This window comes from Mchenga conophoros, linkage group LG11, assembly GCF_057382185.1.
Source record: "Mchenga conophoros isolate Kocher_MC1m ecotype Shallow Benthic linkage group LG11, M_conophoros_male_GT1.1, whole genome shotgun sequence".
NCBI classification, from domain to species: domain Eukaryota; kingdom Metazoa; phylum Chordata; class Actinopteri; order Cichliformes; family Cichlidae; genus Mchenga; species Mchenga conophoros.
The window spans coordinates 22,273,266-22,291,149 of record NC_140536.1 but is presented as its reverse complement, the minus strand read 5'-3'; the positions used below and the strand labels follow the sequence as shown (position 1 = coordinate 22,291,149).

The following is a 17,884-nucleotide window of genomic DNA, read 5'->3' as shown; positions in this document are numbered from 1 at the left end:
ATCAGCAGGCCAGGAATTCCTCCTTTAGAGCAGAGTCCACGCCAGCCCCGTCTTCAGCAGACAAGAAAGAGCCACCCATCTTCTTGTCCTTCCGCTGGCCCATCACTTCCCAGCCCGGCTTGCGTTCTGCACCCGAATCCATGATGCGACCACCGCCACAGCTCCCCTTGCGTCGGTGTCCTGCAACATAACAAATAGGGGCCAGAACAATGGTCCCAGAAGCGGCCCTGGCTCATGGCCATGGTGACCCTCTCCCAATCCAGCTGCACCCAGTAAACAACAGTAGAGACCCTACTCACAAATGCAGGCAGAAGTAAACCTCTGCCCTGCTGCCAATCACACGCGTTGTCTCTTACTGTTGCCGTTCCATGAGGTCAGGACTTGGTCGCCGCATCACACTGGCCATCTCGCATTAACCTTCCAGTCTGGGGCCTCTCTCTTTCAGTGCCCAGCTAGCCTGTTTTTAAAAGGTCTTTACACAGCTGATAGGCCACCTCTGGACACACCCCTGCCTCAGCAGGTGGTCCCTATCAGCTAATTTGTCCCATGTGCAGCCAGTCCACAGTGGATAACAACCATGTCACATAAAACACTAAAAACCATGCAATAGAAACAGAATAAAACCATGCAAATAAAACACTCATAAATAAACACTAAAAATCAGAATAAAAACAATATACAAGATAAATGCAAATTTCCACTGTGTGACACACACACTCATATGTGAAGACAGCATGTGGCAGTGTACTCAGCACGTGCCCCTGAGTAATACCAATGCTCACAGTTCTGATGTTTGATGTCTGGTTTTCAACTCTGACTGAGTGGGGTCTATCTTACAGGAAGTTCAGAGCTCAGTTACAGAGAAAGGGTGTGAGTCTGAGTAACAGCAGCTTCTCAGATAGTCTGACAGCATTAAATGCAGCTTCAGTCATTTCACAGCATTTTCACAGATGATTGGACTGATTCTGTATGCATGTGTGGTGGTGTGAAGGCAGAATACCGGTAAATGTGACTAAATGGTGTTGATAATGCCACCCGGGGAGGGGGTTACACCCCAGGAGAGATTACAGTAGCTAGTGCAAATGTTGTACCAGTTACAAAAGCCCACAGGCTTGTTATTAACAAGCAAAAGTAAGGACAAAACTACTCAAAGTGTAGAGCAGAAAAAAAACCTTTTTAGGTAGCAGGGCAGCCCTGCTACTGTACCTAAAACACTTGATTTTCGCCAAGTACTTTTTTACTCTTACTTAAGTAACTTTGTTGACGATTACTTTTCACTTTTACTTGAGTAATAATATTTTAAAGTAATGCTACTCTTACTTGAGTACAATTTTTGGATACTCGACCCACCTCTGGTTATAAAGAGGTCATCATCAGGTCCTTCAACGCACATATTAAACCAATATGTAAGACTGCTTTCTTCCATTTACGCAACATCTCTAAAATTAGAAATATCCTGTCTCAGAGTGATGCTGAAAAACTAGTTCATGCATTTATTACTTCCAGCCTGGACTACTGTAATTCATTATTATCAGGAAGTCCTAAAAACTCACTGAAAAGCCTTCAGCTAATCCAAAATGATGCAGCAAGAGTCCTGACAGGGACTAGAAAGAGAGAGCAGATTTCTCCTGTTTTGGCTTCCCTTCATTGGCTTCCTGTTAAATCCAGAATTGAATTCAAAATCCTGCCCCTCACATACAAGGTCTTAAATAATCAGGCCCCATCTTATCTTAATGACCTTGTAGTACCCTTCGCTCTCACACTGCAGGCCTGCTTGTTGTTCCTAGAGTATTTAAAAGTAGAATAGGAGGGAGAGCCTTCAGTTTTCAGGCCCTTCTTCTGTGAAACCAGCTTCCAATTTGGATTCAGGAGACAGACACTATCTCTACTTTCAAGATTAGGCTTAAAACTTTCCTTTTTGCTAAAGCATATAGGTGACCCTGAATCCTCCCTTAGTTATGCTGCAATAGATGTTGGCTGCCGGGGATTCCCATGATGCATTGAGTTTTTCCTTTCCAGTCACCTTTCTCACTCAGTATGTGTAAATAGACCTCTCTGCATTGAATCATATCTGTTATTAACCTCTGTCTCTCTTCCACAGCATGTCTTTTATCCTGTTTTCCTTCTCTCACCCCAACCGGTCGCAGCAGACCCAGGCTCAGGCCCCTCCCTGAGCCTGGTTCTGCCGGAGGTTTCTTTCTGTTAAAAGGGAGTTTTTGCTTTCCACTGTCGCCATAGTGCCTGCTCATTGGGGGTCATATGATTGTTGGGTTTTTCTCTGTACCTATGAAGCGCCTTGAGGCGACTTTTGTTGTGATTTGGCGCTATGTAAAAAAAAATTGAATTGAATTGAATTGAATTGAAAAAAAGTCATCTGGGGTCCACCCTACCATACACTAAATTGTAGATAACCCATGAGGATCCCACTTACCACCCTTTAATAGTTACACAAATTCATCAATTGTCACGGGAAATGAATCCAGTCTCTAATACCTAACAGCCTGTGAGCTTTGCCACCTTGAACAGTAATGAGTGCAAGTTGCGAGAGCTCAAGAATAGACCACTGATGTCCCTCATAACCAACATCTGATTAACAGCAAACGGAGGGGTGAAAGTTCATGCTGCATTCACAGACACCATGTATGAACCAACATCCACCAAATGTAACCCACTACAATCTACCCCTGGGGTTTGAATCGTCATCCCAACGATTGACACTCACTGCTGAGGTCTAAACAGGGTAGATATATTAGGCACAGGTGCCTGGGAGTTCACAGCCCCTGTTGTTCTACTTCCTATTGCCTGGGGCAGATGATGCCGATTCGAGTGCGTCCCAGCATTAGCACGAGTAGTCCTATGTGAAGAAGCAATATTATTTTGAACACCAGCCGTAACTGGCAGCTGATCGGTGCAGACCAGCACCACAGAGGATGTTGAGGGTTTTGGCTCACTTGGTATGCAGGAAGTAGGGGTCTCCTGTCTTTGTTGGCAATTGCTTGGGGCTGGAGTAGGTTCATAAATCAATAAAAACCACTCACCACCTTGCATAGTTTCTAATAGTTGGATTGGAGCACTGGGAGGACAAGTAGTCACATACTCCACCTTATTCTTTAGTAGTGAACGGTGGACATGTTTCACGTGACTAAGGTTATCCGACAGAGTAACAGTGTAAACTGATCCATTTTGGTCTGGGACCTGTAGCACTTGATACACCACTGAACTCCAGACATCCTAAATTTTATGACGGCCTCTAAGCCCAACCTCTTTAAGGTAAGTCAACTGACCTTCTTGCAGGGGAGCATCCCTCACATGCTGGTTGTGACATGTCACACGCCAATTAGCTGCAGCCTCCAAGCGTTTATTAGCATGTTCAAAAGCATGACATAGCCGAGTCTGATGCTCTGCAATCCAATGATGGGTGCTACCAACCACAGGCTCCTGAATCCTACCCAACAAAAACTCAACAGGTAGCTGGGGATCTCAGCCAAACATCAGAGCAAATGGTGACTCACTAGTAGACTGATGCACTGTGGTGTTACACGCACATGCATAAAGTAAAGAGTCCATGGTAGCCAGGACAGTCTTTTTGATCCTTTCTAAATACTTCATCACGATTGGTGTGAGTCCAAAAGGATGATAGTCGTTTAAATCCACTACCAGTATGTTTCTTAGAGAGGGGCACACTGGTAATGGACTTAAAGGATGGGCAGATTGCATGTCTATGAATACACCATCCAGCTCTGATGAGCAGACCCTGAGTGCATGCCTGCAGTGGCGTGTCTAGAAAATTTTTGTTGGGGGGGCCAGGTAGGGGCACAGATTTGGAGAAGGGTGGCAGATTTAATTGGCAGATAATGTTTTAAAAAAAAATTCTACCAACCCTTAACCATAATTCAATAATCCTATAAACCTAATAACCAAATGCACTTTTAACTCTTATTAGAATGAGATTTTAACCACTACGGTGCAAAGTTTTTAGATACTGCGTTGATAAAGTACAAGAGATACAATCAGTGCTTTGTCAGTGTTTACTCAGCAGTCAAGGACAACAATATTTGCATAGTATTTTTACTGACATATAGTGCACATATGTTTTGGGCAAAAACATTTTTGAAAATTAAAATACGAACATTTGTAACAAACAATTGACAAATTAGCCAATGCCAATGCAAAACTTTATCTGCCTGTTAAAAAAAGAAGATAATCTTCTCACAAACTGGTGTTTGATTTTGAAACAGGAAAAAAGTGGGGAAACAACTGAAAAGACTAACATTTGAATGAAACCTGAAAGCAAGTAAATACTTTCTATGCTGCCTTATGGTAAACTTTGGTAATATTGATAAAGAACAACACTGGCTGATGATAAAATACAGTCAGCTGGCATGGTGACACTGCTAGTATTAACCTGCAGGGCTGGACTGGGACAAAAAAATTGGGCATTTTTACTACAGACCGACCCACCAGGTAGTAAAGCCATAAAGACTTTGACTGAAAACAAACCCTGTTGTGACAGTGATGTACAGTCTTGTTGGTATATGTATGATTTCTATACATTTTACGTCAGATAAAAACTTTGGTTGTAAGATTTAGATAATTATTTAATAAAAACTAGGTATTTTAAATGAGAATAAGAAAGAAAAGTATTTCTTTGTGCCCACCTTTCCCTGTTAATGCCCTACCTGGCCCCCTGGCAAAACTTTGCTAGACCCGCCCCTGCACAGTTACCAGCTGTCTGCTACATAAAAAAGGATCCTGGTGTTATTTGTCTCTCAGAAACAGTTCATAACTTCCCTTCAACTCATTCATGTCACCTAAAAGGTAAACCTGTTTCTCCATCACCTGTTCAGCTCTGATGGTTCAGTAAGGACATCTCCTGGTTTCATCTTCATGTTTCCCTCTCACCACATATCCAAACAGACATCATGACCAGCAGCTTTACAGCTGTGGCTCCAGCAAACATCAGCTGATACTAGAAATTAATATTAAATAAATTCTAACAACAGCCGATCAAGCTTAAACGTGCTGCTGTTGTTTAGCGCAACATCTGCTGGTTTCCTCTTTCTGGCGCAAAGTGGGCGATAAACAAGAGAGAAAAGCCGATCAGCTGATCATTGATCAGTTTCATGACTGAAGTAGCAACAGGAGAGGGAGGGGGAGAGAATGAGAGAAGAGGCAGCTGTGCAGCATAAAGACAGAATAAATCCAGCTTTGTGCCTTTTTTCCATTCTAGCTAAAGTCCGGGACAAACTGCGTCTCTTCTCAGCTCAATACGAAACGTGTAATATTTTCTCTGAATGAGGGACCATTCCATTTTTTTAAGGAGCCGTTGGCAACTCTACTAACCTTATGAATAAAATAAAGTTCACTATCAGTAACATCATAGCACCCACCCAGCTGTATAAAAACTCCATCAAACTGGCTAGAACGCAGTATGAGTTATTGCAACTGACAGTAAAAAGTCAGCAACATGAAAATAAACTCCACCTAAACTTGGTTTATATCTGACCCAGATAGACTGCAGGTCATAACTTCTTACCTGAAGTTCAGTTCACCTGACACTCGGACTGGTGGCTGCTTCGGGTCTCTCCTCCTGCCTCCCCTTCCCTCATCCACCTGTTGCCTCTGTGGAAGCTCCGTCATAGCCACCACCAAACAACGGAGTTATTTCTACACATCGACCTGCATCTGGCCAATCCACCACCTCTCATTGTTCATGCCATTACAAAAAAAATAAAAAATAAGTCACTGGGGATATGCCCGGTATGCCCGATGGCCAGTCCAGCTATGTTAACCTGCAACCAAATCTGCAGCTCCATACAGCAATGTTACGACTTAGATTATATCTTATAACGCATAACTCTTATGTTAGCTGCCCTCAGTAGCATACTGTCTGAAATATTCCACAGCTGCAATAATTCTTTAAGTGTTATTTTTTTCCTTGGTATTCTAATTTCACCGAAGTTTACTAAACTCAACAAACTTGATATTACTTACCGGGACATTTATTCTGTCCTCATTTTCTTTCACCGAAAAATTGTTTCCTGCAGTGCCATCTTTCGCGCTTGGCTCTCCTACCTTTGCTAACGTGATGCGCATAGCGCAGAAGCGATGCTGCATTCACTTACACTCGGATATCTGAGCGTCACCGTGAAAACATAATCGGACATTTGATATTTGATTGAATTTTATTGTTTTGCCTTTGGGGTGGCACCTGGGGTGGCCAGTCTGGTTTGGGGGGTGGCCTGTGCCCCCCCAGGCCACCCCGCTGGACACGCCATTGCATGCCTGGGGATATTATTTGGGCCAGCTGCCTTATTTGGGTTTGTTTTCATTAGAGCTGTGCACACCGCCACCAATGACAGATCGTGATGTAGTGGTTTGTCCTGTGTGTCATGTCCTGTCTGACTCTGTGGGTTGGTGTTGTGTATAAAAAAAGTGGGTGAGGTACTCAAATTGTTTTCAATTTAGGCTATGCGGAGATGACTGCTATTAACACTGCCATTGTTATTTTAGTTTAGGATTTTCCACCTTTCAATTTGATGTTATTTTAGTTTTCAGGGTGGATTTTCTGATTTCAGTTTGGTTTTTAATTGTTAAATGTTAAGTTTACATTTTATTAGTTTCTGTGTCTGAGTTTTTGTTTTTATGATGTGGGTGGTATTAGTGACATAGGTCAAATATAAGTAAAACAGTACAGTACAACACATTTGACTCACAGTCATTTTCACCACAGCCTCCTCTTTGTTTCCATCTTTGACTAAACACCAAAAATTAAAACATTTCCTTTATTTTCTTTAATGTCTGTTGCTTTTTTAAACAACACATTTAGTGAGTTTTGGTTTATTTCTTAAGACTATTTTTCTATTGTTTTCACTTTTTTTGTATACTTTACTTTGAATAAAACACTTTAACAAATAAAATAATCCAAAATATTATTTTCAGTGACTATCCTCAGCAGAATGTCCTCAAAGTATGAACACACATATTGCTCACAGTAATAATCGTACAACAACCTTTTGTCTGCAGGGTGTTATTGTTTTGCTATCACTGATGCTCATTATTGATTAACACTGCAGACGTAGTACTGCTGGGGTTTTAACACTTTTAACAGCCTTCTTTATGCAACCTTTTGCTTAGATGCTTTTTTACTGCGGTTATATTTTATATGGTGATTATGTAAAACCTAAAACTGCAAGACAAAATACAGCTGTAAAATAAATTTAGCGTAAAAAGTATTTTTTTTCTTTTAAGAACAAAAAAAATTGTTTATAAATTTGTTTCAATTGATGAGCTCGAGTAAATTAATGTACCTAATAAAGTTCCTCTTTGTGAAAGCAGCATTTAATTGCCGTAACATTTTGATGTCAACTTTAAAGAACTTCTTTACCTACATTTGTTTTATCTTAACTTGATCTGCAAGGTAATCAGAAACTGTGCTTTCATGCAGTTCATGAATGGACCTCACCTCTGTACTGAGCAACAACAAAAAAATGTTGTTACATAACATCTGTATCACACTGAAAGCTTCTCATTAAAATTATCTCGATCCATGTACTTTAGAACACCCGCCCTGCCTTCAGAGAATTAGGTAAAAGTTAAGTTAAAGATTCGATTAGAAATCATTCCTTTGTTGGAAAAAAAGACTCATGGTTTCAGATTTTCCCCTTGACAAGCGTGTGGGTGAAGTTACAATTTAAGTAATTTGAGGAATCAGTTACTAAATCAAATGACAGCAAGGATAATGACCTTACCTATTTTAACAGTCAACTGAAAAGCACTTTGGACCAATCCATATTGTTTTAAAATGTGCTATATAAATAAAAGTGACTGCACTTATCCTGGACTTTTTTCTCTATACTTTTATTTCACAATAAACACAATCACTAGAGGTCATGTGATTAATTCTTTTGCCCGGTGTCCTGATGATAATTGATGAATAAACCACTGAAGACTCTTCTTCCACCTGCAGTAAAAAGCAATACATTTCATTACCCAGACAAAGCAACACGCACACACTTCATTTCTGCATGAGGGTTTTAGGATACACCTCGATGTCAGCACAGACACTTACCCTGCTATTCAAGCCACAGCAACAAATTTGAACAGGAAATGCTTTGGTGAGACAGAAGCAGAAGCATATTCAGAATCAGAGGGGAAAATTTTTCAAGTAAACCATTTAATAAAAAAACAATAATGTACACAGGAAGTGGAAGTGAGGCGCAGCTGCATAGCCTACCTGAATGTAATCTTGATTTGAAGCAAAAAATTGTAAGTGCCATTAAAATGACACATGATACTGATATACCACAAATAAGTGGGATCCAGTCTTCAGGCTCTTTTTGAAAACCTGTTAAACCAAAAGCTAAATATTAATATTTCTTTGATTCGGGTGAAAAAGATTCACAAACAGCATATGGCTAAACACCCACCTGTTCTTGTGCTAAATGATGATGTGTGAGTGGTAGCAACTGTGGTGTATCCATCAAACACTGAATCTATATTGCACTTTAGGGACCCGTGTGGATGTACAGGCACAGATGTAGTTGAAGTTCTGTTTGGATTATTTGATTTCATGCCGCACGTCACAGCGCAAGATGCAGATGAATCCTTACTGTCATATACTGTAAGTAAAGATCAAAAGGTTACATCAGGTTATCTTCTATCATGAAACAATGATGTTTGTGTGTTAGTTTCTCACCTGTAACTACACACAAATTGATAGTGACTCGCTTAATACTGTGTCCGACACAGCTACTCATCCAGCAGGTATATTTCCCAGCATCTTCTCTTCTGACATTTCCAATATATATAGACTTGTTGAAAGTCAAATTGTCTGTTGTTGCTCTTACTTCTGATTTCCCAACAGCAGTCGTTGCTTCAAAAGTCCAAAAGTTTCTTTTATCAAGTTTACTTGAACATGTGTGCTGAAAACTGCTGCCAGCAACAATGTAAACTGTCTCATTGACGTCTTTCCACGTCTCTGAAAAAAGAGAGGTAAAGGATTGTGAGAATCATCTTTGACGAATGTAAAAATCTTTACATAAGCACAGGAAGATTCTGCCTTAACGGAAAAAAATATGACAGCAGGACAAACCTTTCTTCACTATGATGTCAGTGGACTTTTGGCATGTTTCTTGGCAAGTTTCACACCAGTACACACCTTCATCCTCCTCGGTAAAAGAGCTGATGACCAAGGAATGATTGGATCCAATTCTCAATTTGGGATTGGACATTTGATGATATTGCATTCCACTCTTATCTTGGAAGAATAACTGAACCTGCTTACTGCTATGGTCCTTCTTGTAAAACCATTTGAAAGAGTCTGATCGATGGATGTAATGCTGACACGGTATCACAGCTCGACATCCCAGCGAAAAATTAAGTTGTGTTGCGACTCGCAAAATATCACGTTGCTCATTTAAATTAACAGTCACTTGAAAAAAATATAAAACATTCAACAGTCAGTTCATCAACTGTATTTTAAATACATTGTATTTAATTAAGCAATTTGAATAATGAATTTAGTTAAGTAATGATTTGATCAGATACTCACTGTTTCCTGAGAAAGTAGAGAAGTTCCAAACAAGTAAAAAGATGAAAATGAAGCCTTTCTGTTTCATATGGGAGAAATTCCTGTCCCCGCAGAAATAAAACCCAACATGAAGCATCCTGGCTGTACCATTACTGCTCATAAAAACACAGATCACAAACTCTGCCTCTCAGCAAAAGGTTTTAGATTGAGCTTAACAGTTTAAATGAGCCTGACACATCGGAAGTGGTCCAACAGCCAGTACAGAGGAAATTTAGCAAGGTTGTCACCCACACTGTTTTTCTGATGTGGTCTGGCATATGATTTGCTTCTTACATTTAGTATGGGTGTTAAGACACAAAATGTGCATCGCAAACCAGTTTCTTTTTTAATATATAGATGCCAAATATGTTCTCACATTGTATTTTATGCTGAGATAATGTTTGTGAGGGTTGAACCAAAACTGTGATTGAGCTGTTTGTACAGTTTATCGTACAGTTAAACTCACTGGAGTTTGGACTTCATGTGCACACAAAGCACTTGTAACCAACTTATTGGCTGCCAAGTACAACAACTGACACAATTACACTTTGGGAATTAAGTATGATACGTACTCTGGATTATTGATTCAGATTACAAAAAATTACATACATACAATGTAACAATGTAAAGTTAGAGGCGTTGTCCAAGATTTCCTTGCTTGTAAGGTTTTTTAATCATAAGTCAATTAAATGGATTTTTATTGTGTTCATAATTCTTAAAATAACCTCAAAGTATTTAGTAACTACATGAAGGAACAAGTGTTTGACAGGCAAACAGAATAGCCAAAAGGAAAACCTACATTTTTGCGTGTGATGTTCACTTTACATGAGCAGAAATTATTTCGGTTAACAAACAAAGTTATTTTTGATAGAATTTGTAAATAACCGCACTTCTTCATAATCTACTTTTTAATTACATACTCTAATTTTCCCATATTTGCATCTTCATCATCCCAGTTCTCATTTTCCGCCGTAATGATGTTGCTGTTGCACTCCTGCGCTCAAAACGCCGACAGTTCCGTCAGGACATGAAGTCAGCGTTTTATTGGGTGTCAGATTCCCCGCCTACCGGAGACAGCACTGAAAACATCGCTTTTCCTCCAGCTCTTATCAGAAAGGTGAGCTCAGATCACCTTTTGCGCTTTGCTGGGGAGGTTTTCCTGCACGCGGAGGCGGAAGACACTTGCACCTGCGAGATGAAACTAACTAAAACTTTCGCGGAGTTTCAGCTGGGCTGGCCTCACATGCATTACGTCTTTGTTGTGCTCTGTGTTTTTGTCGTGGTGTATAAATTAACAATTCTACTTGCGAAAAGAAGGGAAGCACTGCGGAACTTCCAAGCTTTTCCGGGGCCGCCGCCACACTGGCTGTTTGGACATGTTCTGGAGGTAACTGTCTCAACACACTCGCAGCAGCTGTAACATGTGTAACCGTCCAGTAAAGCTGACCACACCATGTTGGAGAACACCATTCTGCAAACAGAGACACACACAGATGACAAACAACACAATTTACACGAGTAAAGTCTGCCTGCTGTGATGTGTTTCAGTTGTACTTTTTCTCTTTCAGTTTAAACAAGATGGGACCGATATGGACAAGGTAGTGAAATGGGGACAGGAGTACTCATATGTTTTCCCAATGTGGTTTGGCCCCTTTGTCAGTGTCATCAATATTCAGCATCCAGATTATGCAAAAACTATCCTGACATCATCAGGTGTGAGAAATGTTTTACGTAGTTGTTGTGTTGATGCACATTTATAACTGTGTAGTAAAGTTAAAAGTCCCTAACACCATTTTTATTTGTTTTGTTTCCTAACAGAACCAAAAGATGATTTGGGCTACCGGTTTATTGAGGGTTGGATTGGTAAGGCTCATTTTTCTCCCTTCTACAGCATTTTGTTAAAGTGCAGAGTTGTTTGTTTTGCTGCTTTCCTCACTCATGCACATGTTCTTCAGGAAATGGGTTGTTGGTGTCAGAAGGTCAGAAGTGGTTCCGCCACAGGAGGCTCTTAACACCAGGTTTCCATTATGATGTTTTGAAACCATACGTAAAATTGATGTCAGAGTCTGCTGAGACTATGTTGGTACGTTGAAGACAATTTAGTTGCATAATTGATAAATAAAATCAAAGTCGTGATGTGTTGGTCAGCACGTGTCAGTAAATATCATAGAAGTAAAGCAGGAGCAGTGTCTGTATCCTGCAGAGAGATCACATCTGTTCTCTCATTGTTGGCAGGATAAGTGGGAAAGTTATGCAAGCACAAATGAGCCTTTTGAATTGTTTAAACACATGAGCCTCATGACACTGGACAGCATTATGAAGTGTGCCTTCAGCTGCTACAGCAACTGTCAGACAGAGGGGTGAGCCCAGATGAATCTTTTTAAAGAGTCATTTACAGTGTCAGTTTTATGTTGAGTCTTTGGTTGTTGTAAATCTGCATTTAATGTTTGCCTCCTTTGTCATTTCAGTGGAACAAATGCATACATCAAAGCAGTTTATGACCTCAGTTTTCTAATTAACCTTCGGCTCAGAATGTTTCCGTACCACAGTGACCTCATTTTCCACCTTAGCCCACATGGTTTCAGATACAGAAAAGCACGTCAGGTGACCCTCAGTCATACAGGTAAGCTTTGCTTTGATTCATCTGAACCGTTGCCAAAAATCAGTGAGCCTCACATTATAGTGTCAGATCTACAAATGCTTACATTTTATATTCTTTTCTAAAGAGGAAGTTATAAGAAAGAGGCGAGAAGCACTAAAGGAAGAGAAGGAGCTTGGACAAATACAGGCAAAGAGATATTTGGACTTTCTGGACATCCTTCTCTTTGCAAGAGTATGTTATGTGTCATCAGTTTCAGCCTCTTACTTCAACACATTTCCCATTGTAGGATTTGCTTAATGTATAGGCAAGTCACAAACTGGGGTTTTCCTGCATAAAGGTCATACAGAAAATAAGGCAAGTGCCAACTTGAGATCGTGTCAGATATCTGAAGTACTGGCCTAAAGCTGAAATAGCATATGCATGCAGCAAATAAGCAAAGATGCATGCTGTTGCCAAGCTGCATGTTAATGTCCTCTGACACAGAGACGATGATCAGCCTTTTCATTCTCGTGAGCAGCAACCTGAATACAAAATCTCTTTTGTGTAGAGAATGATCAACACTGGTTAGTGTTTTGCCCAGTTTCTTTCCCAAAAACTTCTCTAAACGGCAGCTTGTAGGGGCTGTCTCAGCTAGCATGTTTATTCTTTTAGTAGACTTGGCTTTCGTGACATGGGTTCAGTTTTAAACACATTAAAACGCATAAAATGATCAAATTTTTTTTTTTTTTTCGTGCATTTTAACTGAAAATCACACAAATTGAAAAATCTTATTTATATCACTTAAACACATAATTGTGTAATAACTGTATAATATTAATATAATCAAGCGATAATGGAAGAATAGAAAGAATCCTTCCTTTATGAGTATATCATAGCAAATTGTTGTCCTTGGCAGGAAAAATTAAAATCAATAATTAACTGCATGGCAGGTGTTTGCCAAACAATTTGTCACGGCGGGGTGCGCCGATGTGTGTGGAAACAGGACCCAAAAGCAGATGATGACGAGTAGTTGAAAGTTTGAGCAGAAAAGTGATCCTTTATTAGATGACGGCAGGAGTAAACCAGGAAACCAAAGTAAACTGACAAAACACTAAGAAACAAAACACTAAACGGTACTGAGACCAAAACCTAAACTATGACTGTGATGGAAAATAACCAGCAAATACTATGACTAAGACTAATGATGAATAACAGACGAAAACCATAACTAAGACTGAGGTCAAAATAAACAGAACCAGGCTAGAACTAGGGCAGAATAAACAGACGACCCGACAATGGCATGCAGAAAACAAAGGGCTTAAATACATACAAGAGGTGATCAGGGGAAGTGGAGACACATGGGGGAACAGCTGACTGACATAAACCTAATGACAGGACCAGGAGAGGAAAGTTAAATACAATGAACAAAGAACACATGACACTGTCAGAATAAAACAGGAAACACTAAAACTAAACATGACAACACAAACTTAACAGACCTAATACGTGATGAATAATACAAAACCCCAAAACATAGAAAACCCAGGAACAATAACCAATAACTGCCCAAACTAAAGGCAAATAGGAAATAACACAAAACCTAATCACATATCAAAAATGAGAAAAATACAAAAAGAACTCAGAGCGCTGGGTCGGAGACCCAGCCTGTGACACAATTAGTGCTTTATATGGCTTAAGAAGAACAGCGGACCTTGATACTTGGCTGCTGAATAAATTCCCAATTTTATAAAGGTATCTGTATAAGGATGAATGTTATCCAGCTAAAGCTGAGTTGAAGTCGGGTGATGCAGTAATATAATGAGCCTGAGCAGCAAAAGTAACAAAGCACTTTTATTGAGAAGCCCAGTTAGAGTATAGTGTAGTCCATTCTGTCTTTTATCAACTGTAAATATCCTTTATTTCAACGTCAGGATGAGAACCAGCAGGGTCTGTCAGATGAAGATATGCGGGCAGAAGTGGACACCTTCATGTTTGAGGGCCATGACACCACAGCCAGTGGCCTGTCTTTCATCCTCTACTGTCTGGCCTGCAACCCAGAACATCAGAAGATTTGCAGGAAGGAGATTATGGAGGCCTTGCATGACAAGGAAACCATGGAGTGGTAGGCTTATGAAAGGACAACATTGCAATAGGGAAACAAGTTGGTGCCATTCTGTGGTACCAAAACTTTATTAGGAGACATATAAACAAGATTTCTTATTAGTTGACTTCACTAACTGCATGTTGGTCTCATTTTAAGGGAGGATCTCAGTAAAATCCCATACACTACAATGTGCATAAAAGAAGCTCTCCGCCTTTACCCCCCTGTACCAGGAATTGCCAGAAAAACCACCAAAACTGTAACCTTTTGTGATGGGAGAACAGTGCCTGCAGGTCAGTGATTTTACTCTGTTGTTATTATCAAAGAGTAAACATTAAATGTCTTCACTTAATAATCTTTTTGGAAATTTCTCATGCCACATGGTAAACACAAACTCTTAAACAACGTTGTTTTTCTTTAGATACATAGATTACTTTTCTTTACGATTCAATAAAGGACCTATATTGACTTAATACTTATTACTTTATTATTCTACAAGGGCACACTGGTATTATTTGATTGTATTGTCACATACAGTATCTTTTCTATAAGCTAGTATAGATCTCTAAAACGTGGGCATAAAGTACGCCGCCGCCTACACATTATGTTTACAGGAGCTGCTCAGCCACAGGAACCCATGAGCCACAAAGCTCCATGCACACCATTTTTGTACTGATGTTGATGCCAGAGGAGGTTTAGAGCTCTGCAGTAACTGAGTCAGCAGAGAGCTGGAGATTTTTATGAACTCTGCAACTTTACATGGTCTGGCACTTCATGGCTGAGTTGCTATACTTCCTAAACATTTCCAGTTTGCAATAATACCACTTACACTTGATCACGCTGCATGGCTAGCTGCTTGATTTTATGTATCTGTGCCAACTGGACTTAAAACCCCTGCATTTGAATTATGAGTTGTGTCACAATAAATTTTTCGATATGGTGTATGCTTGTTTTGTTTGAAAAATAATGTTCAGCTACACACACCCTATAATCTTTTAATAATAATAAACTAAGTACACATTTCTTTCAAATGTAGGTTCTGTTGTTGGAATAAGTGTGTATGGAATTCACAGGAATGCATCTGTCTGGGAAAACCCTAATGTAAGTAAAGACAATTTTATTCCCAGCACAACTTACTACATGGAATACATCATCAAAGGAATCTATGATGAAATAAAATTATGAAGTTTGTCAGCACTCTGCTCATATGGCTGCATATAATTTATCAAATAAATGAAGAAGCAATCATGAAACTGGTGCATTAAATTAATTACTAGTGCTGTATTTGCTGAGGTGGGTAGGTCCCTGGTGCCAAAGTGGACCTCAGGACAGATTCAAGCTGGTTTAATGACTTACTTTATTATGTGTCAGAATGCAGTTTTCTCTGCGCAAGTGGTAAGGGCGATGAGGTTCAGAAAATAAGTAATACACATAACACTGCTCTCTTTCTTTGTCCTGTATTACATTAGGTCTTTGACCCTCTGCGTTTCCTACCAGAGAACATTGCCATGAGATCTCCTCATGCGTTTGTGCCCTTCTCAGCTGGGCCAAGGTTTGTCCTCACCTGAAACTATATCACTGTATAGAGACTGCTTGTAGTAGTCTCAAGTATGTGAATGTGTAACTTAGCACTGACCCCATTTACATCAACACAATAAAAACTGGTTTTATGATGGGCTAAAGCAAGTAGGGGAAAGGGTGAACTCACTGTAATCTAAGATTGATCCCATTTAAAATGCAAGCACCTTTGGCCCTGAATGTTAAAAAATAACATACTATACTCATCCCTACTATTCATATTCCTCATGTCCTAATCTCAGAAGGATCAAACTATTTTCATCATTTTTCAGTTCTTTAGAATATTCACTTGTATATTTCTTACATTTAATATTTTCCTCCCTCAGAAACTGCATCGGTCAGAACTTTGCTATGAATGAGATGAAAGTGGTGACAGCTCTGACACTGAAGCGATACCAGCTCATAGCGGAGCCCACTATGAAACCCAAGATCATCCCCCGACTGGTTCTCCGCTCACTCAATGGCATCCACATCAAGATCAAACCTTTAGAGACTTAGCTAAAGTGCACTAACTGCAAGAACTGCTGAAAATTACTGTATTTAGAAAGTAAATACTTTATGTTGATTTGAAATACTTCTACTATATAACTGAGCTTTCACATGTCATTTAATGAACGCTGTTGTGTAGTTTATGTTTTAGGAGAAATTACTTGTTGAAAAAAATCTGCTTTTTATACTAAAACAGTAAAGGAGAAGCTTGTGCACTTTGTCAGAAAGTAATAGAATTTGTGTTGGGGGTTTTATTGGGGGGGGGGGTTTTATAGTACATAACAGATTTGTAGTAAATGGCATTGCACTGACATCATGTGCAGTGTAAAGCTGTAGATAAAATTCTAGTGAATACAACTTCTGTCTCAGTTTTACACTCCATCATTTAATATTTCTATTTTAAGATAGAGGAAGAGGACTGGTGTTGTGCTGTAAATTAAATTAGCATTCTTTTTCCAACAAAACATAATAACAAAATTTTTTTAAAGTTCTTCACTGTATTTTAGTATTCAGGATCAACCAAATCAAAAAGGTTTAATTGAGCTCATATTTCCATATTACTTCTATTGTTTAAAAGAGAGCTCTCTTTGACCTATAATGAAGATCATTTATCTATGTTTGTGCATTTATATGAAGTCTTATCTAGTCAGCATGAAAGCAATTCATAGATATATGATCAAAGTTTATCTCTGGAATATAACCTTATTTTACAGAGGCAGACTGTAAAGTTGATGCTTAAAAATGTGGACAATGTATCAAATTACTCGCATTGCATTTAGAGTCTTTCCTCATACATACAGCTTATTGTAAATCTGAAATATCAGTTTATATCAAGGCAAATTCACACTGGAGTGTTGTTTATGGTTAATTAAATGTAAGAAAAATGACAAAACCTTTACCTCTGACTGATATCTTTGAGTCCACTTGTCCTTTAAGAGGGGAAGGTTACCAGAAATCAATACAAGCTTGTTCTGAGTGGTCATATTAATCCAATGATGAGACATTTCTATCCTCTTGTGGGCAGGGCTGCCACTCACAGGGCACGGGGGGGCCACTGAATAGTTCGACTGAAAAAATGATCTTGGGTAAATGGTACGGCCTTTGTTGTCAGCATATCTCTGACAACATCTACTACAGAGCTTTTATTGTGTTCAGAATTGTGTTAATGGATTTTTACAGTGCGGACAACCAAGATGACATAATTAGATAGCAAATGCAATTAAACAACATGTTTAAAGATCAGTTAACACTGGAGCCTTGTTCAAGCCCCCCCTCCATGACCTCGTCGATATCCAACCTGGAAAAAATACACAAAATAACATTCAGTTGACTCGACGTGTAAACAAACCTAGAGAAGGGACACGAAAAAAGGACAGCATAAATACAGAGGAGAGAGGGAGATAAGAGAAGCTGGAGGACAAAGCTCCAGATCCGAACATCAGTAACTGACAGCCAAGGGGGAGAAAGAGGTCCCAGGATGGTTGATGATCCGGAACAGAGAGACCTGAGAGGAAGAGAAGAGGGAGCATCAAAGCAGTCGAACAAACACAAAGGTTATTCCAAA

The 17,884-nt window shown here is 39.5% G+C and overlaps 2 protein-coding genes across 2 annotated transcripts; one reads left to right on the top strand and one right to left on the bottom strand.

Annotated features, from left to right (window-relative positions):
* Positions 1 to 7,844: 7,844 nt before the first annotated feature.
* On the bottom strand, positions 7,845 to 10,058 carry LOC146564046 (uncharacterized). Its single transcript, XM_085290348.1, has 7 exons — positions 9,554 to 10,058; positions 9,095 to 9,433; positions 8,699 to 8,980; positions 8,430 to 8,621; positions 8,237 to 8,347; positions 8,072 to 8,112; positions 7,845 to 7,963 (listed from the first exon to the last, which is right to left on the bottom strand). The coding sequence occupies exons 1-7, from the start codon at positions 9,690 to 9,692 to the stop codon at positions 7,853 to 7,855; spliced, it is 1,215 nt and encodes a 404-aa protein (XP_085146474.1). The 5' UTR covers positions 9,693 to 10,058; the 3' UTR covers positions 7,845 to 7,852.
* A 540-nt stretch (positions 10,059 to 10,598) lies between these two features.
* Positions 10,599 to 16,576, top strand: LOC146564045 (cytochrome P450 4B1-like). Its single transcript, XM_085291494.1, has 12 exons — positions 10,599 to 10,958; positions 11,140 to 11,284; positions 11,390 to 11,434; positions 11,527 to 11,654; positions 11,807 to 11,931; positions 12,040 to 12,194; positions 12,298 to 12,404; positions 14,084 to 14,274; positions 14,413 to 14,546; positions 15,290 to 15,354; positions 15,723 to 15,805; positions 16,158 to 16,576. The coding sequence occupies exons 1-12, from the start codon at positions 10,599 to 10,601 to the stop codon at positions 16,327 to 16,329; spliced, it is 1,710 nt and encodes a 569-aa protein (XP_085147620.1). The 3' UTR covers positions 16,330 to 16,576.
* Positions 16,577 to 17,884: the final 1,308 nt, after the last annotated feature.